General features: G+C 36.2%; 2 protein-coding genes across 6 annotated transcripts in view; one reads left to right on the top strand and one right to left on the bottom strand.

Annotated features, from left to right (window-relative positions):
* ALKBH8 (alkB homolog 8, tRNA methyltransferase) overlaps positions 1-22,916 on the top strand; it is a 54,431-nt gene extending 31,515 nt beyond the window's left edge. For all 5 annotated transcript variants that reach the window (XM_046637664.1, XM_046637663.1, XM_046637666.1 and 2 more), the window contains 4 exons: positions 11,202-11,353; positions 13,841-14,097; positions 20,819-20,968; positions 21,950-22,916. In XM_046637664.1, coding sequence (XP_046493620.1) covers positions 11,202-11,353; positions 13,841-14,097; positions 20,819-20,968; positions 21,950-22,507 — 1,117 coding nt within the window. In that variant the 3' untranslated portion in view covers positions 22,508-22,916. The remainder of the gene's footprint in view (positions 1-11,201; positions 11,354-13,840; positions 14,098-20,818; positions 20,969-21,949) is intronic.
* Positions 2,020-3,104, bottom strand: LOC124225180 (enolase-phosphatase E1). Its single transcript, XM_046637668.1, has one exon. The coding sequence runs from the start codon at positions 2,909-2,911 to the stop codon at positions 2,126-2,128; it is 786 nt and encodes a 261-aa protein (XP_046493624.1). The 5' UTR covers positions 2,912-3,104; the 3' UTR covers positions 2,020-2,125.
* Positions 22,917-23,418: the final 502 nt, after the last annotated feature.

Here is a 23,418-nt window from a genome sequence, read left to right as displayed (position 1 = left end):
GCACATTGAGGCTTCTGGGATTAAACTCCCAGGGACATCTCTGGCTTTTTCTTTCTTTTTTTTTTTTTTTAGTATTAGCCTTTTATTTTGAAAATAATTTAAATTTGAAGAAAAGTTACAAGCATAGTACAGTGAACTCCCTTCACCTTTCACCTAGATTTACCAGTTGTGAGCATTTTGCCTGTGCTTATTTCTTTCTCACATGTTACTGTCATTATTATTATTGCTGAGTCATTTGAGAATAAGTTGCAGACTACCATCTCTCTTTACCCCTTACTTGCTTCATTGCATATTTCCTAAGATCAAGGACATTCTCCGTATAAGGAGTTGGCAAACTGCGGCTCCTGGCTAAATTCAGCCCTTAGCCTATTTTTATACAGTTCTTGAGCTAAAAACGGTTTTACAGTTTTAAATGGTTGTAAAGAATAAAAATAAAAACAACAAAAAATATGTGACAGAGACTGTATGTGGCCCTCTATGCTTAAAATATTTACTGTCTGGTCCTGTTACAGAAAAAGTTTGCCAACCCCTGTTCTATGAAACTGCAGTGCAATCCTCAAATTCAGGAAATTCAACATTGAGAAAATACTCTGATCATACTCTTACTCAATCCAGCTACAGATTTTGCTAGTTGAACTTCATAGTACTGTCAACAAAAAACCAGAGCCTGACAGTATAAAGCAGCAAAGCCAGATTTTACTCAGGAACTGTTGCAATAGGGGAAAGAGACCTCAGTATTGAACTGGGCTCAATTTCAGATACAACAAGGAAAAGTGGGGATTTATAGCCAAGGAGCCTGGGGTTGGGGGTGGGGCAGTGTTGGTGGATGGAAAATTACTAAGAGGAAACATCAGTCGTGAGCGGGGGATCTGGCTAAACCTACTACAGGATTCTTGTTGAAGGCAGACCAGGGTGATCAGACATCACCTGGGGGATAGTGGTGGATGAGGAATTTGGTCAGATATCAAGGATGATCAGATATCAAGGGTGGGACTTCTGGCTCAACTGATTTAGCAGGATTCTTGCTAAAACTGGGTTCTTGGAGGACATGCCCAAGGATGGGGCCTCGCTGGGTTTGGAGGAGCCTGACTAAAGTTTGGTCAAGGAGAGAATCTTTGTCAGGATGTCACGGTAAGTTTTCCCTCTGATCTAGAATTTGGTCCGTGATCCTGCATTACATTTAATTGTCAGTTCTCTTTAGTCTTCTTTTTTTTTTTTTTTTTTTTTGAAGAAGAAAATGTTTTTATTAATCACAACATGAAATTGACATGACATCCCATCAGAACTGAACCAGGATAAATAATGCTATTATAAAATTTACATTTCTCACATCTATTTCAGAGGAAAATATTACACATTAGGGCTCTTCTAGGTTTTATGGAGTGATTTCAGTAAACCTTTCTTTAATAGTAAATAGCAATTAACATATATTCTCAAACTGTGCTAAGTAGTTAGAAAGGTGACTATAAAATCTATAATGACAACAACTGGCAGGATTAGGACGGTTTTGTTAAACATTAAGAACCACATTTCTATTTTAGCTGTTGCATCAATGCACCATTTTCATTGGTAAGGCAACTGCTTGCTGTGAGTGCCACGATGATTAGCAAGTTTCTTAAGTGACACTTTATTAATCAAGACTCAAATGAGTTTCCTTTCCCAATTTTGCTCTCTTTTGGAGCAGAAACAAACAGCTTTGTCTTTTGTATATAGGGAGGATGATTATTAAGAATAAGTTTTTAGAATACTTCCAGTTTTTAAAACAACAAGGCTTCTGAATAACTTCTCAAACCTACCTTTCCATTTTTGTGCACAACTTGATAAACATACATTTGATCTGTATTGTAGCAATTTCTTCTATCCAGTATATTTTGCCCTCAATGAAGGTTAAAGTTGTGGTTTCAAACAATGTCTACATATAAAGCATCTTTAAATAAGGAACAGATTTTTTTTCCACTTAATCGCCTGTGAAAGGTAATTTGAACATACACATATATATGCTTGCATACATACGTGTGTCTATGTATTTCTTTAAGTAAGTTACTTTCACCATTAGAATAAAACTAGACTACAGGGACAACTCTGTGGAGACAGTCTGGTCTTCCTCTGAGGTCCTTTGAAGCGCCTAGGGTGAGGCAGGCAGGTCCAGTTCGCTGAAGGAGGTGATGAGGCTGTAGTAGGTCTTCTCATCATCCGTTAAGCCCGCGTTACCAGGTCTCACCACCACGGCTACGTGCACATCCGCTTCCTCCGCAGCACTGGCCTCTAGAGTTACGTCTGTCAGAAACAAGATGTTGTTGGTCGAGCACCCAATGCTGTCTGCAATCTTTCGATAACTCTCACTCTCCACTTTGTGTCCAATCTTGGTATCAAAGTGACCATCAAAAAGCTCAAGAATATCTCCCTCTGTAGAATGCCCAAATAAGAGTTTCTGTGCCTCTACACTCCCTGAAGAATAGATATACACCTTCATTCCGGCCTCTCTCCATTTCCTGACGGCTGGAACTACATCTTCAAAGAACTCTGCCTTCATGCGCCCCGCTGTGAACGCTGCCCTCCATATGTGGCCCTGCAGCTGCTTCAGCGCCGTGGTCTTTCGGTCCAGAGACATCTGCCAGCACACATTATCCACCACGGCCTGGATCACCTGTTGCAGGTCAGCCGCCCCATTGTCAGACACAGCAGGGATTGGGACAGCCCCTTCCAGGTGGGAGTCCTCTTCAGCCTGTCTCCTCAAAAGACCGACATCCTCCTGGCACTCCTCTTCTTCCCAATGTGTCTGCAGATACTCTTTAACATTTTCTTTGATGTAAGGAAATAAAATGTCCTTCACGAAAGCAATCGGGGTTGTGGTACCTTCGATATCTAACAGGATCACAGTGACTTCGGCGGGCACCGAAAGCACGACCATTTCCCCACCGGATGCGACCACCCGAATCGGCCTACTGGTAGGGAGCGCGGAGGGCGGCGCCGGCTGCGCCCCAGCACCGTCCGGGGCCTCCGACAGCCCCGCGGCAATCTCGGAGCGGGAAACCGCGCGTGGCCCGAAGCGCGAAGGGAGACCACCTCCGCGCCCCTGGGAGCCGAGAGGGCGGCGGCGGCGGCGGCGGCGGCACCGGGGCCCGGAACTGGCGAGCCGCCGGGGCCTCTCTTTAGTCTTCTTAAATGTGAATCAATTCCTCAACTTTTCTCTGTCTTTCATGATATTGACACTTTTAAGGAGACCAGTTGTTTTATAGACTGTCCCTCAATTTGAGTTTGTTTGATTGAATCTAATCTGAAAGAAATGGATTATACATTTTTATAGGAATTCATCTTTAGCCTTTTGAGAAGGGAGCCACACACTGCTAAAATTTGCATATGTTGTCACTAAATATTGCTGAGTTCTGTAATTAATACTATCCTGCCTGGAAGTTTTAGCTGACAGATTTTTATAAGAAGTCAAGGAAATGAATGTGTAAATGAATTTGTAACCTGTCCTGAATGTGAGCCATAAAAACAGATGGCCAGATTTTGTACACTGAAGCTTAAATTTGCCTGATTTTTTTTTTATGGCCATTTAAAATATTTCACTTACCGTACATGAAAATGATGATGTGATCCAATGGTTTGAAGTATTCCTGGAATTTTGAGAATATTCATTTTCTTTTTTTAGAAGCATTTTTACTATCAGTGATGTTTAAACTTAAGAGTACTGGTATTACAGCAAATACAAAATAAAACATTACTTTTCATAGGCCTATGTTATGAAAATATTTTAATCTGTTCTGGGTAATGGTACAGATTAATTCTCCTAAATATTTTTGATCACATTATTCTCTTATTTAAAGCATATTGTGCTGTTAAATGTTAAGAGTCATGTCTCTGGAAGATTGAATGGCAGGTAATATTTATTTTTAAATTTTTCTCTAGAATCAAAATTCTTTACAAAAATTTCAGGGAAGAAAACCTCAGTATTATTTTTTAAAGGTTTCCATTAATATCCATTGCCTGTAATGTGATTTTGTGTGTGTATTAGGAGAGAGAAAAAAGGATAGTGGGGAGGGGTGGGACACAGAGAGAGGAACAGAGACAGACTGGCCAAACAAATGGTATACCGAATATTGAGATGTTCATCAGGATCTCTGGGTGGAAGGGAGAATAGATTGAAAAAGCATGTTTAATACACTTAAAAATGTATATAAACTGCAGGAAATAAACCTTGATAAAAAATATTTTGATATCTGTGCTAAATTAAAAAAGCACTAGAAAGCATTGTTAAGGGATATGAATTGAAGAAAGTTGATTAACACAGCCTTATAATATTAATTCTAACTACTTTTAATTTGATCTAGTTCAAGTTTACTATTCTAGCCACCACGCCCTAAATCAAAGGTGGCAAACTAGCAGCACATGGGTTAAATACCGCAGTCAGGCTGTTTGGCTGGGGCAGTGGTGGTCCATGTGGTAGCATTTTTTCTTTTTTAATTGCCTACATATAAAAATGAGAAGGTTTCGTATAAAAATCTCAATTTTCGGCTTCTTTTGAAAATTGAGAAGATCTGACAACATTGGGCCCGGTATCACTTGGCAGCAGTGGCTGAGACTGTCAATAGTCTTGCTTAGATGAAGCCTACATTTTCAAGTTCTCTACAGTTCCTACCACTTTCTGTGACCCCCTGAACTAAGGCTCAGTATCATTTGTTGTTTGTCATTGTGCTTGCACTATTGTTTTTATCTTATAACAGAGTTAACTGAACATTTAATATTTCTTCAACTCATGTTTGTATTAAAAGCAGGAAATGGTGGGCTGGCCCGGTGGTGTAGTGTGTAAGTTTGCGTGCTTTGCTTCAGTGACTTGGGTTTCGTGGGTTGGATCCCAGGCGTGGACCTACCACTTGTCCAAGCTGTGCCATGGCAGCGTCCCACGTACAAAATAGAGGAAGATTGGCACAGATGTTAGCTCAGGGCCAATCTTCTTCACACACACACAAAAGAGTAGGAAATGGAAAGCTAGAATGAGCGAGAATGTGTGTTTTAAGAAAAATGGAAGAGAACACTTTTTTTGAAATGAAGATTATTCCCATGTGTTTAGTGGCAAACAATATGTTTCTAAACAAATCCACCTGCTTCACTCCTTTATGTTATTTGACTGTCCTTGGGAGGCATTAGTTCATGAGTTTATGTGAATTCTTCTTTTAAATTATTTTTGGAGCATTTCCTTTGTGCCAGGCATTGTTCTAAAAGCTTTACTATATGTTAAGTCATGTAACTCACACAGTCAGAGTGGAAAGTTTGTTCCATCATTTTGTCTCCATTTTTAAGGGAAACTGGAGCATAATGAGGCTATATAGTTTGTTCAAAGTCACAAAACCAGTAAGTGCAGAGCCAAGATCAGAAACCAGCAGTCTGGGTTCAGGATCTCTGCTCTTAACTGTAATGTAGCTAAACTTGTTTGCTCCCTTTCCTCTGAGTTTATACTTTGCCTTCTAGCCTTCACACTTTTGGCAACTCTTAATGCAGTAAATTTCCTTTTCCTTTCCATTTGCTTTGTTTTTAAGATACAGCTCAATTTTTACGTCCTTTATAATAAATTCATAAATTTTTCCGACTACATTAGTCTCAAATAATTTCTCCCTTAACTCCTAATGACTGTATTGTCTCCTGCTATCTTGTGATGTCTTTTCCATTGTGTTGAACTATTATTTAAATCTATAAAAATATTTTTATCTTTTTATTTAATGTTTTCCCGACTAGATTATAATTTGAGTGCAGGGGGAAAAAAAGATGTTCAGAGATGTTTAAGGAATTCATTGTTCTTGACAGATATATTACCTATTCCTAAAAATCTGAGATTGATGCCAAAAGCAGTTAAGTACAGCTTGACCTTTGCCTAAAATTTAACTCTAGGCAAGTGAAGTAACTGACTTGAAAGAGCCGTAATAGAGAACTGCTTATTCCCCAAGAGAGAAATTTGTTTGCTACTAAGAGTTTCAAGAGACTCATTGTTCTAAAATATCTTGACTTTGTTTGACACCACAGTTTTAATCGTTTTCAGCTATCAGAGTAACAATCATATAAATTCAGGCAATGATTGCTTAATTGCCTTTAGCACAAGCTCTTTGAAAAGAGCCATTCTCGCAACTTATTTTATGAGGCTGGCATTACCCTGACACCAAAACACGTCAAGGACATTACAACAAAAGAAAATTACAGACCAGTATCTCTCAGAGATGAAAAAAACTCCTTAAGAAAATATTAGAAAATCCAATCCTACAGTATATGAAAAAGAGAATACGTGATGGTTGAGTGGAGTTTATCCCAGGATTGCAAGAATGGTTTAACATTTGGAAACCAAAGAATGTAATTCACCACATTAAAAGAATAAAGGAGAAAAAAATATATATAATCATCTTTGATGCAGAAAATGTATTTGACAGACTTCAGTATCCATTCATGATAAAAACTAAAAATTGGGAAACTAGGACAAGAAGGAAACTTCTTCAGTCTGGTAAAGGACATCTATGAAAAATACACAGATAACATCCTACTTACTGGTGGAATATTGAATGCTTTTTCCTAAGATGTTGAACAAAGCAGGGATGTCTGCTCTCATCTCTTCTATTTAATATTATATTGGATGTCTTAGCCAGTATAATAAGTCAAGAAAAGAAATAAAAATCACACAGTTTTGAAAAGAAGAAATCACACTCAATATGTGTAAATTACATGATTGTGGCTATGGAAAATCCTGGGGAATTTATGAACAAGTACTAGAACTAATAATTGAATATAGCAAAGTTGTAGCATACAAGGTCAATATTAAAAAATTAATCTTTGGCAAATGAAATAAAATGCTTTTTAAAATAGCGTCAAGACCTGCAAAATACTTCTTTTCAGTACTCTGAATTAATTAGTTAATTATGGTGTGGTTTAAAAAGCTATCAACCTGGGAATTCGGATTTATTTTTTTTAATTGAAGTATAATTGATGTATCATATTAGTTTCAGGTGTACGACATAGTGATTCTATATATGTTTATTTTGCAAAGTGATCATCACAGTAAGCCTGGTTAACAACCATCATCACACATAGTTACAAATGTTTTTTTCTTGTGATGAGAACTTTTAAGGTTTACTCTCTTAGCAACTTTCAAATATACAATACGGTATTATTAACTATAGTCACCGTGCTGTCCATTACATCCCTAGGACTTATTTATTTTATAACTGAAAGTTTGTACCTTTTGACCACCTTCACCCATTTTGCCTCCCCCGCTGCCCACTCATTCCCCATGTCTGGCTACCACCAACCTGTTCTATCTATAAGTTCAAGCTTTTTTTGTTTGTTTTTTTTGTTTTTTAGATTCCACATATAAGTGAGATCATATGGTATTTATCTTTCTCTGTCTGACTTTTTCTCTTAGCATAATGCCCTCAGGGTACATTTTGCATGTTTTTGCAAATGACGGGATTTCTTTCTTTTTTATGGCTGAATAATATTCTAGTGTGTGCACACACACATACACACACACACACACACACCCCCCACACACACCCACATTTTCTTTATCCATTCATCCATTGATGGGCACTTAAGTTGTTTCCATATATTGGCTATTGTAAATAATGCTGCTGTGAACATGGGGTGCAGATATCTTTTCGAGTTAGTGTTTTTATTTCCTTTGGATAAATACCCAGAAGTGGAATTTCTGGATGATAGGTAGTTCTATTTTTAATTTTTTGAGGAATCTCTATAGTATTTTCCATAGTAGCTGCACCAATTTACTTTCCTATCAGTAGTGCACGAGGGTTCTCTTATCTCCACATCCTCACCGACACTTGTTATTTCTTTTTGATAATAGCCATTCTAACAGGTGTGAAGTGATACCTCATTGTGGTTTTGATTTGCATTTCCCTCATGATAGTGATATTGAGCACCTTTTCATGTATCTGTTGGCCATCTATCTCTGTGTCTTCTTTGGAAAAATGTCTGCTCAGATCCTCTGCCGATTTTTTAATTGGACTCTTTGAATTTACTATTGAGTTATATGAGTTCTTTATGTATTTTGGATCTTAACTTCTTATCAGATATATGGTTTGCAAATATTTTCTCCCATTAAGTAGGTTGCCTTTTCATTTTGTTGATGGTTTCCTTTGTTGTGTAGAAGTTTTTTAGTGTGATGTGGTCCCATTTGTTTATTTTTGCTTTTGTTGCCTTTGGGGAATTCTAATTCTAACAACAGATTGAGTGAAACAGTATAACAATGACAAAATGAAAATTAAGAATTGAATTACATTACATTTTTTCATTATAGGATCAAATTCATTTTAATTATATGGTTGACTTTCATCTTTTCTAGATGTGTAGAAAAAACTTATCTGGCTTTTAATAAAGAGATATCAACAACTTAAATATAAAATTATGCTTTTTTATAATTTACTGAAATCTTTCAGGCTTAGCACATCTCTGTGAATATGAAATCCACTTCTTTAGAGAGAAGCTCTTGCTAGAGTAAATCAAGCAGAAAACTTGGCCTCAGAAGATTTAAGTCTTAGGAATAAATTTAACAAGAGATATACAACACATATTCACTGAAAATCATGAAATATTGCTAAGAGAAATTAAAGATGACCAAAATAAATGAAGAGATAGAGATGCCATGATCATGGAGGAAACAGTATTATTAGGATGTCAGTTATCCTCAAATTGATCTATGGATTCACTGTAATTCCAAGCAGAATCTTAAAAGATTTGTTTTTAGAAATTGATATGCAGATTCCATGATTTATGAGAAAATATGAAAGATCTAGAATAATCAAAACAATCTTGAAACAAAAGAACAGTGTTAGAGAATTTATTCTGCCTGATTTTTAAGACTTAAAAGTTACGTAATCAAAAAAGTGTAGTATTGGCATACAGATAGACAAATAGACAAGTGGGACAGAATATATCCACACATATGAGGTCAGCTGATTTTTGACAAAGATACTTCAATGTGGAATTCAATGCAATTCAATGTGGAAAGGAAATTTTTCAACAGATGGTGATGGAAAATTGGATATCCATGTAGAAATAAAATTAACCTTGATCTACCTCACACCATTCACAAAAATTAATATGAGATAGATCATAGATTTAAATGTAAAAGCAAGAACTATAAGACATCTGTAAGAAAATACAAGAGGATATTTTGCAACCTTGGTGTAGGCAGTTTTTATAGAAAGACTTCAGAACACAGTATACGAGGGAAAAAAGACAAATTAACTTGATCAAAATTAAAAACTTCTGCTCATCAAAAGATACCATTAAGAAAATGAAAAGACAAGCCACACGTAGGGAGAAAATATCCACAATGCATACATATATCTAACAAAGGATTAGGCAAAAGCTTTGAACAGATCCTTCACCAAGAAAAGGATCTATGAATGACTAATAAGCACATGAAAAGATGTACAACATCGTTAGTCATCAGAGAAATGCAAATTAAAACCACAATTTCATACCACTTTCCACTCACTAAAATGGTTAAAATTAAAAACTTTGACAATACCAAGTGTTGAGGAGAATGCCATGCAGCCTGGAACTCCCAATATACTGTGGTGGGAGTGTAAAATTGTGTACTCACCTTGGAAAACTGGTTATTTCTTACCCTATGACCCACCAATTTCACTCCTGGGTATTTATCCAAGAGTAATAAATGTATATATATATATATCTAAAAAAGATATGTATAAAAATGTTCACAGAAGCCTTATTTGTAATAGTCCCAAAGTGGGAACACCAAAATGTCTATCAACAGGAGATTTTGAGTAAATAAATTATGGTATGTTCATACAATGAAATATTACTCAGTGATAAAAGGGCAGTGAACTACACGGATGAATCTGAAAACCATTATGTTTAATGGATAAAGCCTGATACAAAATAGTGCTAACAGTATATGAAGTTCAAAAACAGGCAAAACCATACTGATAGAAATCAAAACAGTGGTTGCTTCAAGGTGGGTAAAGATTGACTGGAAGGGAGCACGGGGGAATTTCCTTGGTTGATGGAAATGTTCTATATCTTGTTTGAGGTGGTGGTTACATGGGTGTATACATTTGTCAGAACTCATTGAATTGTACGCTTAAGATCTGTGCATTTTCATTCTGCTTCAGTGGCCTGGGGTTCTCCAGTTTGGATCCTGAGTGCGGACCTACGCACTGCTTATAAAGCCATGCTGTGGTAGGCGTCCTGCACATAAAGTAGAGGAAGATGGGCACGGGTGTTAGCTCAGGGCCAGTCTTCCTCAGAACAAAGAGGAGGCTTGGTGGCAGATGTTAGCTCAGGGCTAATCTTCTTCTTCTATTGTTTTCTAATGTTGATGTCCTTGCTCCTCAACTAGATTTTACTAATTGAAAAAGTTGTATTAGAAACTCCAATTATAATTATGTATTTGTCTATTTCTCCTGTTAGATTTTTTCACTTTTTGCTCTATACATTTTGAGGCTGTGTTATTATTCAGGTCCATACAAATATATATAGAGTTTTTCCATCTTTCTGTTGGATTGACTCTGTTATCATTATGAAATTTTATGAATTTTTATCTCTAGTAATAATTATTGCCTTAAAGTCAGCTTTGTCTGATTAGTATTACCTATACCACTTTTCCTTTGGTTTTGCTTGGTATATGCAAAATACTTGTTTTTTATATATGTTTTTTTCCTATCTTTTTATTTTCAATCATTTTCCATTCTTATATTTAAGGTGTGTTTCTTGTAATCAACATATGGTTGGATTTTATTATTTTATCCCATCTAACAATCTTTGTTCTTTAATGGGATTTTCTTTAGTCCTTTTACATTTAACATAATTAATGATATTGGATTTAATTTTAAATGTAATCTATTTGTTTCTTCTTTGCCCCATCTGTTCCTTGTTGGATTTTTTTCTCCTTTTTGGAATTGGTATTAATTAAATATTTGTTATTATTCAACTTTTCTCCCTTGAATAATTTGTTAGTTGTACATTCTTTTAATATGATTACCCTGAAGATAACTTCCTTAAAGGCAGACACTTCTATTTCTTTGTTTTTCTGCAATGCACAATAATTCAGAGAATCCAATGGATGTTTGCAATAAATTCTTCTAGATTTGTTTTATTCTGTTAATATTTTTAAAGAACTTGAAATATTTTTATGAATACAGTGTTAAATAAATTATTTTGACTGTTGTTTTTAGAATCACACCCAGAAAATTTGATACTGTGCAAGCATCCAAGAGTCACAAAAGTGGAATTATCACCAGTGATGTTGGAGACTTAACTTTAAGCAAGAGGGGAATACGGACTTCATTTACATTTAGGAAAGTGAGGCAAACACCTTGTAACTGTAGTAAGTATACGATTTTGTTTTTACCATAAAATGGAGTAAGTCTGGTATGAAAATCTATTAAAGTTCCATCGAACCAAGGAGAGCTTTGTCTTAACTTCTCTAATGGCATTTGCAATATTCTGCCTTATGTTGTACTTACATATAATTTTCTTAACCACTCCCATTAGAGTTTACATTTCTTGAAGTACCACATCTTATTCATCTTTATTTTCCCCAAACATAGTACTTGAGTGTAGTTAAATGCCAAATAAATATTTTATTTATTAAAGTCACAGTTGAATGTTACTGTTATAGGATATTAAAATATTCCTTGTACAAAAATAGGTTTTGTTGGGAACAGCTTATCAGGTTTCTAAATTATTTCTCATTAACCCAACAGGGAAGTTGGAGGTGATGAGTTGTTCTATAGTAAGTAGATAACTCTGGGGAGATAAACAGTGGTTTATGTTTTAGCCAATTGGGAAACCTAGAAAGGAATAAAAGAAGTGCTCAAAAACTTGTCAAGAGGATGCTATTTTGAATTATCTGTACAAGTACATCATGACCTGTATATCTTGGATTCAATGAATAAAATCGTTTCTATTTTATAAATAATATTTTATAATGATAGTGATAGTAAGTTCCCTTTTATATCCTGGGGCTTTCAATTATGGGCAATATCCAGCAGTAGTTTTTGGATTTAGTCATAATCTTAAAAACATGTAAAATTAAAAACTCTTATTATATCTGCAGGATGTTATCCTGATAGAAAACTTGAAATCTCTACATTTGGTATCTTGATTTTAGTGAAACTTAAAACAAGTTTTTGCTTCTTTTGCTAAAAGTGTTATTGAGGCCTTAAAACATTTAGTTTTCTTGATCAATTAAAAAATGTTTATTTAGTGTTTGAAAAGTGTTTAACACTGCCAGTGGCTTTACAAGGTATAGAAAAATACAGCATGGCTTCTGTTCTCAAGGAATTTGAAGTTGAAGAGACAAGCTCCAACTAAATGTAAGGGATGCTATAAGAATTAAATGTAATTAATATAAGGGATGCTATAAGAAGCTGATTGTGTATTCAGTGTACAGGTTTTTTTTTTTTTTTTAAGGTTAAGACCGTCTTTTGGATACTTTTTGTCAAATTTTGTGGGTTTTTAAGTGATAGGAGTTGCTCCTCCCTTTAGAAAATTTAGATGTTCGTAATTTCCAAGAGAATAAAATTTTACTAAATAGGATAATTATACTATATATTGTAATGTAATCATAATTCTGATTTAACCAACACGATGTAACCCATCTATTTTCACGTGTATGTTTTACCCCAAAGCTTGAGAAAGCTTGAGGCTTCAAGCTTTCTGGGGCTACCCTTTTCTTAAATGTCCACTTAAAATGTTTAGTGCTTTACTTCATACGTTAGTAGGGGCTACATATTCCCACTCCCATTCAGCTTTCTCAAGAAAGCTGGCATTCTTTAGGTATAGATATATGGAAAATTCCTGAAGCTATCAATGCTGTGGCCCAATTCTTTGCTGCCACATGATTTCTAATTATTGCTTTAGTCTTGTCTGTGGCATCTCGGGAAACACTACTCCATCCTTTATTCTCTAGAATACTATCCGTAAAAAGATGTCGTGTGTCACAGACTTTGGCTGAAGACAAAGGGAAATTATAGCATAGCAGAGAACAAGCAAGGATTTAAAATGGCCACTAGACATTACTGCAGAAAACAGGGAACAACTTCAAAATTAATTTGAGATATTCTATTCTAAATTTCCTCTGTCATCTCCCTACTTGGTGGTGGTCTCCCGTTCCTCATTCTGTTGAAGGAGGCAACACAGTGTAGTCATTGAGAATGTGGGCTTTAGAGTCTCCACTGCCTGGGTTCAAATCCTGGCTCTATGACTCACTGTCTTTGTCACTTTGAGATCATTATTTAACGTCTCTGCTTCAGTTTCCTCTTCTGTAAAATGGGTGTAATAGTACCTATCTCATAGTGGTACTGTGAGAAGTGAGACAATGTATATAAACTGCTTCAGGTAGTGTTTATTAAATATTTGTGATTACTACCAAGTGATACCTTGCTTCCAGATCTTGTTATTCTTCTGAGAGTTCTGGGGTCCCCAGAATTTCTATCCCCTGTACCTGTCAAGAGAAAAAACCTAAAAACTCAGCTGAATTTCTCCTAGTTAGGCCCGGCCCATCAAGATGCTTTTCTGAATAAGACCCTTAATCCCGAGATGAAATAGCCATCTTCATTAGAAGGCAGATGCAGAATTGCAGTCATATTTTGTTTTAGGTGAATTTTTCCTCCTTCTTTTTATAGTAGAGCTCTCATACATGTAATTGGACTTGGTAGGTAATAGCTGTTCTTTTAACTGATAAATCAGAGCCTACTTACCCCTAGTCATCAAATTGGGATTGATTTGCTTTTTGTTTTAAGAAAACTTGATACCTCATGAATCATTTGGATAAAAATGCAAGGTTTATATTGCCTTCTTTTTTCCTTAGGTTACCCTTTGGTCTGTGACAGCCAGATGAAGGAGACTCCCTCATCATTTCCAGAGAGTGATAAAGAGGCCTCACAACTGGAGCGAGAATATGTCCATCAAGTTTATGAAGAGATTGCTGGGCACTTCAGCAGCACGAGACATACCCCCTGGCCACACGTCGTGGAGTTTTTGAAAGCTTTGCCAAGTGGCTCATTAGTGGCTGATATTGGATGTGGAAATGGAAAGTATCTTGGTGTCAATAAGGAGTTATATATGGCAAGTAACTGTTGCTTCTGGCTTTGTTTTCAATGGTGGTTATCACTGTCTTTCTCATGATATAATGCTGCTTTTTTAGGTCATTGCAGAAAAGTTATAACCAACAGATTGAAAATTAATGAACACTCTCATTCTTTTTTATTCCTCTAGAATTTATGGGCATGCCATTGTTTGTAATTTTTTCTCTCCCTTTAGATTTTGCTGTCTGAGAAGATTGTTTTATCAGTAAAACTACCTTATATTTATAAAACTCTTTACATAAAAAGGATTTTTGTAGAAACCATTTTCTTTGCTTAGATCCTCCTAAATATAAGAAAGGTAAGGTAGATATTTTCATCCATCTTTTATAAGTGAAGAAACTGAGGCTCACAGAGGTTATATTACTTCCCTGATAGCATGTAACTAGGGGCCATAACTGGAGCTTGAACCCATGCCTCTGACTCCAAGTCTAGTGTTCTTTTACTCAGAGTAGGAAAACGTAGGTTACTGTTTATGGGTGTCTTACTGTTGAGGAAACTCAGACTCAAATAGATTAAAAACTTTGACTAAGAGTACAGTGCTAGACCCAGGATTTAAACCCACTTCTGTCCAATACCAAAGTTTCTATTTCTTGTTGCTATAATTCTCTTTTTTATGTGCCGCTTTTTTTTCTGCTGTGCTAGGAAGTCGGAAGTTCTCCCTGTGCTAGTACATTGTTCTAAATACTCATATCAACTCTCCTCTGTGAGGACTGGAGCTCCCCTTTCTCAAGGTTAGGGCAGGAAGGACTAGAGTAAGGGAGGGAGGGAGGGAGAGTGAGAGCAGTCTATGTGTATGGGCTCTTGTAGTATGTCAGGTTGCTTATAATCTATTTTTTGGCTCATCCTAGACGTTGTGCACCTACATGAAGAAAGTTGCCACTGCAGTTGAGGAAAGGTGGAGTTCATGCATTTAGATAAAAGAATAGCTTTTCATCAAGATAAGACATTAGTATTCATATATTGTCATCATGTTTACAATTAAATTTTACTTTATAAAGAATAAAGTCTAGTGAGTTAAATTTGTTCATGTTAAAAAGGAAGAAACTTTTTGATGTGCCACTTAAAATCACAGTTCTAACCATTGTTCAAAACAATGTGATAGCTTCTGGGGTTTTAAGGTACTGTACAAAAATGTCCTCAGTAAGCTCTGCTTTGGCACTTTCTTGATAATAACCCGTGTCTTTATCTAGTTAGGTATCATTTGTGACAGTGAAACTAGGTTGAAGTCAACTTCACTGACTTAGTCATAATGATAATATTTTCCTATTACAATTAAGAAAAATGATTGCTTGATAAACAGGTAATTGAACCAAAAATCTGAAGAAAGCTGATTCAGGAAGGAATATATTTAGGATTGGAAAGTCGCAAGCACGCTCCCTGTTCTTTATCCGCATTCGTTTTCTCAGCGCCAGTGTGCGTGTAGCCCTTCCTATCTGTCCTTCCCAGAGCCTCCTGCGTTGTCTGACCTCTAGGGAAGGCTTGGTAAGTGTTGGTTCGACGAATGAATAAAAACTGCTTGTCTGGTTGGAGTTCTGGTTTTCATTATTCCAAAAATGGAATTATGTATTAAAAAAGGGAAGCTTGCTTTTTGAAGCTGCTGAGGCTCCAACCTGGATAGAGAAAGGATTCTTGAGTGTATTTTGAGCAGCCATCTTTAAGCATGAAAATATGTGCATTTCTTGACCTTCATGAGGGGATGTGACCTGAGACATTCATTCTGGGTATTCAAATGTAAGATAGTCTCAGAATCTAAAAAATTATTAATATCACTTTACATATGATTTTCTTAACAAAATGCATGTTTTAAATACAAGCTTGGGCTCTTATGGAAATAGTTTTATGAACTACTTTTCATTCCTGTAAGAAGTGTATGTAGGGAATCTGTTCTTATCTGATCTGGACTATGCCTGAGCTTGCTCTTCTCTTTAATTCACAGTTCCTGCATCCTGGCTAAGAACCGTTTCTTTTTCAGACTTCTTCAATTACTCTTCATTTCTATCAGCTAGCTGCTGGCTTTATTTTCAGAGTTAAATTTTATAAGCAAAGATTTTAGACCTTCAAGAGACTTACTGCTTTTATAGATAATACCAATAATAGATGAGATGTATGTCCCAAAAGCTTGGCCTGGCTCATTCTCTGAGTGATTTTTCTGTGCATTGATCTCAGAGCACATTCAGTCCAAGTGTGTTTCTTAGATAAATAATTACTAGCTACATGGTATGGACTTTCTTGGTTACTGTAAGTAGTTGAGATTGCATATATAATAATAATGTCAGGAGTCTGTAAGACTTGAAGATCTGTCAATGTAGGCGTCTTTTGTACATTTCTGTTTTTGTTTGTCTTTTAACTGTTGACTACCCCAGTAAAGGAAAGGACAGAAAGGGAACTAATAAAGTCAAGCTCCTGCTGTGTGCTAAGTGCTGTGCTGTGTTTTCTCACATACATAGTGTGAGACTGATGCTACTCTCTCCCTTTTACAGTTCGGAAAACTGACGCTCAGTCGGGTTATGACATGCCAAAGGTTAAATGGTGTCAGGGCAAATATTAGAGCCTCATCTCCAACTCCAGAGTCCATACTCTATGGCACTCTGCTCACAAAGGCCTTAAAGGCCAGCTGTGGTGACAGAGAGCACAAGGCTGTAAAGTCAGACATGGCAGGAATCATGTCTGGTTTTTTGTCCACTTACTTGGCATGTAATAGAAGCTTATTAATTTTGTTTGTTTATTGAATGGTGAGGAGCAAATGTATGAATTCACTTTCAATTTCTTACATGAAAACTAGAATATATATAGCACTTGGTTCTGCAGCCTTGAAAGAAATGTGACAACCTCAAAATGGGTGGGCCTTAACTCAGATTAAGGTACCTTTAGGATACGTGGATTTCTCTTTGTATCTAGAATCCAAGACGAGAGTTTTTTTCCACCCCTTCTTCCATGTAGTGCTAATAATTAACATTTGCATAGCACTTTTATGGTTAGTGAAATATTCAATATACATTATTTCATTGATTTCCATATTAACCCTCAGAAGTAGGTATTTTCATGAGTAAACAGAGCCTCTGAGATGTTAAGTAGCATTCCTAGGTTGTTCAGCTAGTTATTGCTGAAGCCAGAATTCAAATCGAGAGTTTAATATGCTCTTTTCACTGTACTTTACTGCCTTTGCCTTTCTCTGCACTTTAAACTGTAGATTGCCAGTCTGATTTTCCTATAATTGCATCTTTCCTTAATAGTTTTTAAAATGTTGTATTTTTTTCTAATAGATTGGCACCTGAGCTAACAACTGTTGCCAATCTTCTTTTTGGTTTTTTTTGCCTTTTCTCCCCAAATCCCCCCAGTAGATAGTTGTATATTTTAGTTGTGGGAGCTTCTAGTTGTGGCATGTGGGACACCACCTCAACATGGCCTGATTGGCAGTGCTATGTCCGCGCCCAGGATCCGAACCTGTGAAACACCGGCCTGCTGAAGTGGAGTGCGTGAACTTAACCACTCAGCCACGGGGCCGGCCCCTAAAATGTATATTTTTAAAAAGTAAAATAATATGGCTACAATTCAGAAAATGGATGAAAGGAAAGGTATTCTCCTGTAATCCTAATACTGGTTTATTAAACCAGTATATTGTGGGAAATATTCTTCCAGTGTTTTTCCTATAACATTTTTATGTGATGATGAATATGCATATAATTTGGTAACTCATTTCTATCCTTTAATATTTTCATTTTTATATGTAGCCTTATGTAATTCTTAAACTTTATAATATTGTAAGAGGTGGTTGTTACTTTGACACTTGGTTGTGTTCAGTTTGGCACTGTTATACTAACGCTATAGTGAACATGTATGTTGAGAGACAATGTGGCAAGAAGGAAGAACATGGATGTTTGAAGTGAGAAAGACCCAGGTTTAAATCTCTGCTCTGCCAGTTAACTGCTGTTCACCTCGGGGCAAATTACATATCTTCTTTGAGATGATGGTGTTCCCTTATCTGTAATATGGTGATAATAACACCTAACTCAAAGTGTGTTATAAGGGTTAAATACATTAATACGAAGAATCTGCTTTGCTACGTAGTGGGTACTCAGTAAAGGGCAATTTTATTAACCTGTTTAGCTTTTCCCATATTTTGGATTATTTTCTTAGGATAAATTTTTGGAAGAATAATTATTGGGTCAAAAGTTGTGAACATTTTTGTTTTTTTAAAAAATGGCTTGCCAAATTGCTTTTTTAAATTAGTTGAGCCAATTTATACTGTCATCAACACTTTATGAGAGTAGATTTTATCATACTGCTATCACTGTGGTGTATTTTTCTTTTAAAATATTTTTGATACTTTAATAGGAGAAAAATGGAACCTTGTTTTAGTTTGCACCTTTGATTACTAGGTTGAATATTTTTTAATTTTTACCTGTACTTCCAGAATTGCATATTTAATGCTTTGTTGAGAATTTAAAAAATTATGTAGAAGTAAAAGTATACATTTTAAGCCCAACCAATGTGTGTTTTTATGTCATTGATCTCCATCCAACACACAGAAATATGTAGCTTTCCATGAGTCCTTTACTGGCTGTGAGTATTTATGCATAAGCTATTTTCTGTCCTGTTGTTGATATTGTGCAGCATTGTTTGGGAGAATTTCAAATATGTGGTGTTATCTTTGGTATAAAAACTTAAGGGAATTTAAAAATAGAAGGGGATGAGAAAAAAATAGTGATGTTTTGACGGTAGTATATGGAAGACTCAGGCAAAATAATTGACAAATGAAGGTACTGAGCCAGGCATGAGTCAGGTCTACACGAGACCTGGCGCTTTGTGACTGCAGTTGCCCTGCTCCGTTTCACTGCTGAAAAGGAGCGTTCTATACAAATAACCGTAAGGGCCTGGCAGGAAGAAGAGGGGAATTTTCTCTTGTTTTGTTTGGCTGCTTTTCTCCTTGTTCTGTTTTATCTGTGCTTCTCAGATAATAACTTTCCTCCTTTGAGTAACTATCAAGCTCTGTCTCTGGGGATTTGTTTTATCCGCAAGTTGAATTTCTTCCTTTTTATGTTTAGCAAGATATAGCCGTGTGTCAGAATCCGGCATACTTGACACTTCTGATTCCGTGAACTGAATTTTATTGTAACAACAGCTGGCGAGCACAAAAATATAATATGCATATTATTTGGTAATATCTTGATATTGTAACTCTTGGCTTAGTGGCATAAAATGTTTGTGAAAATTAAGTAATAAGCCAGTTATGTGTCTTACACACATAAAGGGAGCAATTAATTTTGAATTGTGCCACTCTTGTTATTAATGGGTCCTTAGTACCTTTCCATCTTAAAATATGTCAAAGGGAAATTGCTATACTTTACCTCTAGCTTGGCACCTTTTATTATACCTCAGAAATTAATGCAGCTTGGGATAGAATATAGAAACTGTTTAATCCCAATTAGAAATTGAGCAAATTCATACTAAGTATGACTAGCATGGCTGTATAATTTAACTCGGTAAGAATTGTTTTGACATGAAGATTCGTATTCTTTATTCTCAGATGGACTGAGGGAACCCTAATGATCAATGCTCATTCTATCAAAAATTCAAATGAGTAAATATAAGCTTGAGGTGGCTACTTCTCTTTGATGAAATCTACTTATACATTTCTTTTCTCTATTGTAGAGATTAGGTTAAGAAGAAATATCTGAGGATAATTATTAATTAGTGATTTAACACATCTTAAATGTTAAATTTAGGATATTTAATATTTCTCCCCCTCCCATTCCACTCTTAATTTACATGTGCACATTGCTCGTGCTCTCTCTCTGTCTCTCTCCATATATATGATATTTTTAGATCTAAACAGCAAAACCGTGTACAAAAACAACAAAAACGAAACTAGAGAGAAGATAGGCAGTCCTAGCCCCCAGACTGTTCCCACAGAACTGGACACACGCGTAAGGCACGTTAGGCCTCACCTGCTTGGGGAAATGAAAGGATGCTGCTTGCTGCCTTCAGTGCTGCCATTCCCATTGCATGGTTTGGCTATACTAAAAGGTTTAATTAAATAGCATTTCACAAATTTCGAATTCAGCACTTTATTCTTGATGTATATTGGTTAGGTGTTTAGCAGAACAAGACTCAATAGCTTTAAAAAAATGAAATAAATTATTTAACTTTTTAATTTTTTTGGAATTTTATTTTCTGATTGTACAAGTAATACATATTGAAGAGTATAAAGAAGCAGGAAAAAAGATCAGCCATCCTCCTGCTCTCTTGGCCAGCACAGTATGGTTTATACAGTAATGAGAGATGCCTTAGATCCTCTTATTTAGAGCTCCCCCTGAAAGAATAAACATCTATATTTATGGGATAATTTCCATTTTTAAATGTGTGATATTACAAAAAGATCTAGATTCTGAATGGTGATCGATTAGATGCCGATTAGGACCTCCCATTTCCACCACTGTCATTTTTATTCAAGTCATTTTGTTTCCATTGATTAATTTGAGTTCTGTTTGATACCTATTAAGGTAATAAATGCTGCCCTGTGAATTATATATTCCGACTTTGTACTGGTTGTAAGAACTGATAATATCGTGATCTTAAACCATTTCACAATGAATATAAAATCTGTCTAATAACTTTATGGTAAGGATTAAACCCATTGGTCTTCATTTCCCATGACATTTAAACAAGATGTTATGAAATTCTTTCACTCTCTATTATAGATTGGTTGTGATCGTAGCCAAAACCTTGTGGACATTTGTAGAGAGAGGCAGTTTGAGGCCTTTGTCTGTGATGCGCTGGCAGTACCAATCCACAGTGGGTCTTGTGATGCCTGCATCTCTATTGCTGTTATTCACCATTTTGCCACAGCAGTAAGTATTGTCTTTCTCCCTCTCAGAACTTGTAACTAATGCGGCAGGAAGTGTTCCTGGATTTTACTGATTTGGGACCTATTTTAGCTTTTCTTTTCTTTCCATTCTCTTTTCTTGTTGTCATTTAATTTGCCCCATTTGTTAAGAAAGCACGTGGAATGGAGATGAACTGCATAGGAGTTGTGCTACTTAAACAGAGGCCTGTTGGGACGGTCTGCTTTTATTGTTGCGAGTTCCTGCCTTTTTCCTATGCTGAGTCTTATTCATCTTTAAATGCCTTCTTCAAATCCCAGAGTCACAGAATTTTAGCTGTAAAAGACTTTAGGGGATCATCAGCTGTGGGCCTCTTGATACACTCTCTCCTCAGCCTTTGAGCCCTTTCTCTATTTCGCTTTCTCAGCTTTATCAGTTCTCACTCTCATCCATGATGTCTGAGTCTCACTTCCTTCCTGTTCTGTTTTTCCTCTGTTCCTATTCTTTTTTCAAAACTCGACATATTTATATGTCACTGATGCTTTTAATTAGTCACATATGTTCCTAATTTTAAAATAATTGAATTTAATATTTTACATTTTCTTATAGGAAAAATAATCTTATTTTTCCTGGGTGTCAGTGGTTTCTTCCCCAATCTTAGCAATAACTTTATAGATTACCCCTTGCCGGAGTCACTGGCAGTCTCAGTAAACCTTCAGACTCTAACTGAATTCAAAACAGAACAGAATGGAAAACCTCTCTGCCTCTATTTTATTAACAGAAATAAAAATTTCCTTTCTCCTGTTTCTTCAACACTTTTTTTCCCTTTAATCAAAAACATAATTCACCTTCCCTTTTTTTTTCTTTTTCGCTTTATGTAACATATATTCTTAGATTTTTTTGGGCTGTTCATCTTAATTGAAAACAGTCCCGTAGTCAATTATATTTCCCTTATATCCTATCTGTATCTCCTCCTGGTTGATAAATGGCAATATTTTTTTTTACTAGGCGCGTAGAGTGGCAGCTATCCAAGAACTTGTTCGACTCCTGAGACCTGGTGGGAAGGCGCTCATTTATGTCTGGGCAATGGAACAAGAATATAATAATAAGAAATCCAAGTATCTCAGAGAAAACAGAGTTAGCCAAGGAAAGAAAGAGGAGATCAACAGCGATACATCAGTGCAAGAGTTGCTTGTGGAGCAAATGCCTGTTGTGGGCAACCAGGATTCAGCCTGTTCTGTCCCTTCCACTAATGATTTTCAGAAGGGAGGATGTGATTCGAGGAAAGTTACTGATTCCAAGCTGCCTGTTCACACTAACAGGACATCTTTTCATTCTCAAGACTTACTGGTTCCCTGGCATCTTAAGGGAAACCCTGGTAAAAACAAACTTGTTGAGCCGTTTGGTCCGGTAGGATCCCATGACCCAAGTCCTGTGTTTCATCGTTACTACCACGTGTTCTGTGCGGGAGAACTGGAAGCTGCCTGCCAAACCTTGAGTAACGTCAGCGTTCTGCAAAGCTACTACGATCAGGGGAACTGGTGTGTGATTCTTCAAAAGGTCTGAGTATCTCTATGAACGTATCACATACAGGGAAGAAATGCTCAGCTTTTTTTTAAAAAAGAAGACTAAATTAACTGTCTTTTTAGTTAAAGAGAAAACTTGTGAAAAAGTACCAAAAGAATGCGCCTGAGACAAATTTGGAAGTAGAGATTAGTTAGGAAATGTTCAGGCTGCTACTGTTGCTGACCTCATTTTATCCAGAAATGTAGGCTTCTCCTGTGGGGAGGAACAGCGGTGGTTTTTAAAAGTGATTGAAGTAGTTTGTGAAGTATTTGGGATCCTGGGGTAAGAGTACAGCATTTTGAAGATATACTTTTGTTATAAAATGTTACTAAAGGAACTAAATCATGTAGAATCTTAGTGAATTGATGATATGACATTTTAATAAAGAAAATATTCCTGTTTAGTAGAATATTGTCTGAAATTTTGTCTGTGATTGTTAGCTCTGTAAAATTATAGACGATAACCACTCTATCACCACCCCTTACTAGCACAGGGCTTGATTCATAGCAGGTGCTCAGTAAAATTTGAGTTAGTCAGATGATACCCATATGTTAGTAGGAGCTTCATCCAACAAATACTTATTGAAGCCCTACTGTGTACCAGTTACTATTTTAAGTACTGGGAGGGGAGCAGGGAACAAGAAAGAACAAAGCCCTTGCTCTCATGGAGCTTATATTCTAGAAGGGAAAACAGACAATAAGCAAATAAATAAATAGATACTGTGTGCCAGATAGTGATAAATGCCATGGGAAAAACATAAAACAGAAGGGAGTTTTCACTTGGGAACAAGAGATCATTTTTTCCTTTCCTTCTCCCCACAGCACCCCAATATGTAGTTGTATACTCTAGTTGTAGGTCCTTCTGGTTGCGCAGTGTGGGACACCACCTCAGCATGGCCTGATGAATGGTGC

This window comes from Equus quagga, chromosome 14 (genome assembly GCF_021613505.1).
Source record: "Equus quagga isolate Etosha38 chromosome 14, UCLA_HA_Equagga_1.0, whole genome shotgun sequence".
In the NCBI taxonomy this organism is placed as follows: Eukaryota; Metazoa; Chordata; class Mammalia; order Perissodactyla; family Equidae; genus Equus; species Equus quagga.
This window is presented reverse-complemented; position numbering and strand designations above follow the sequence as displayed.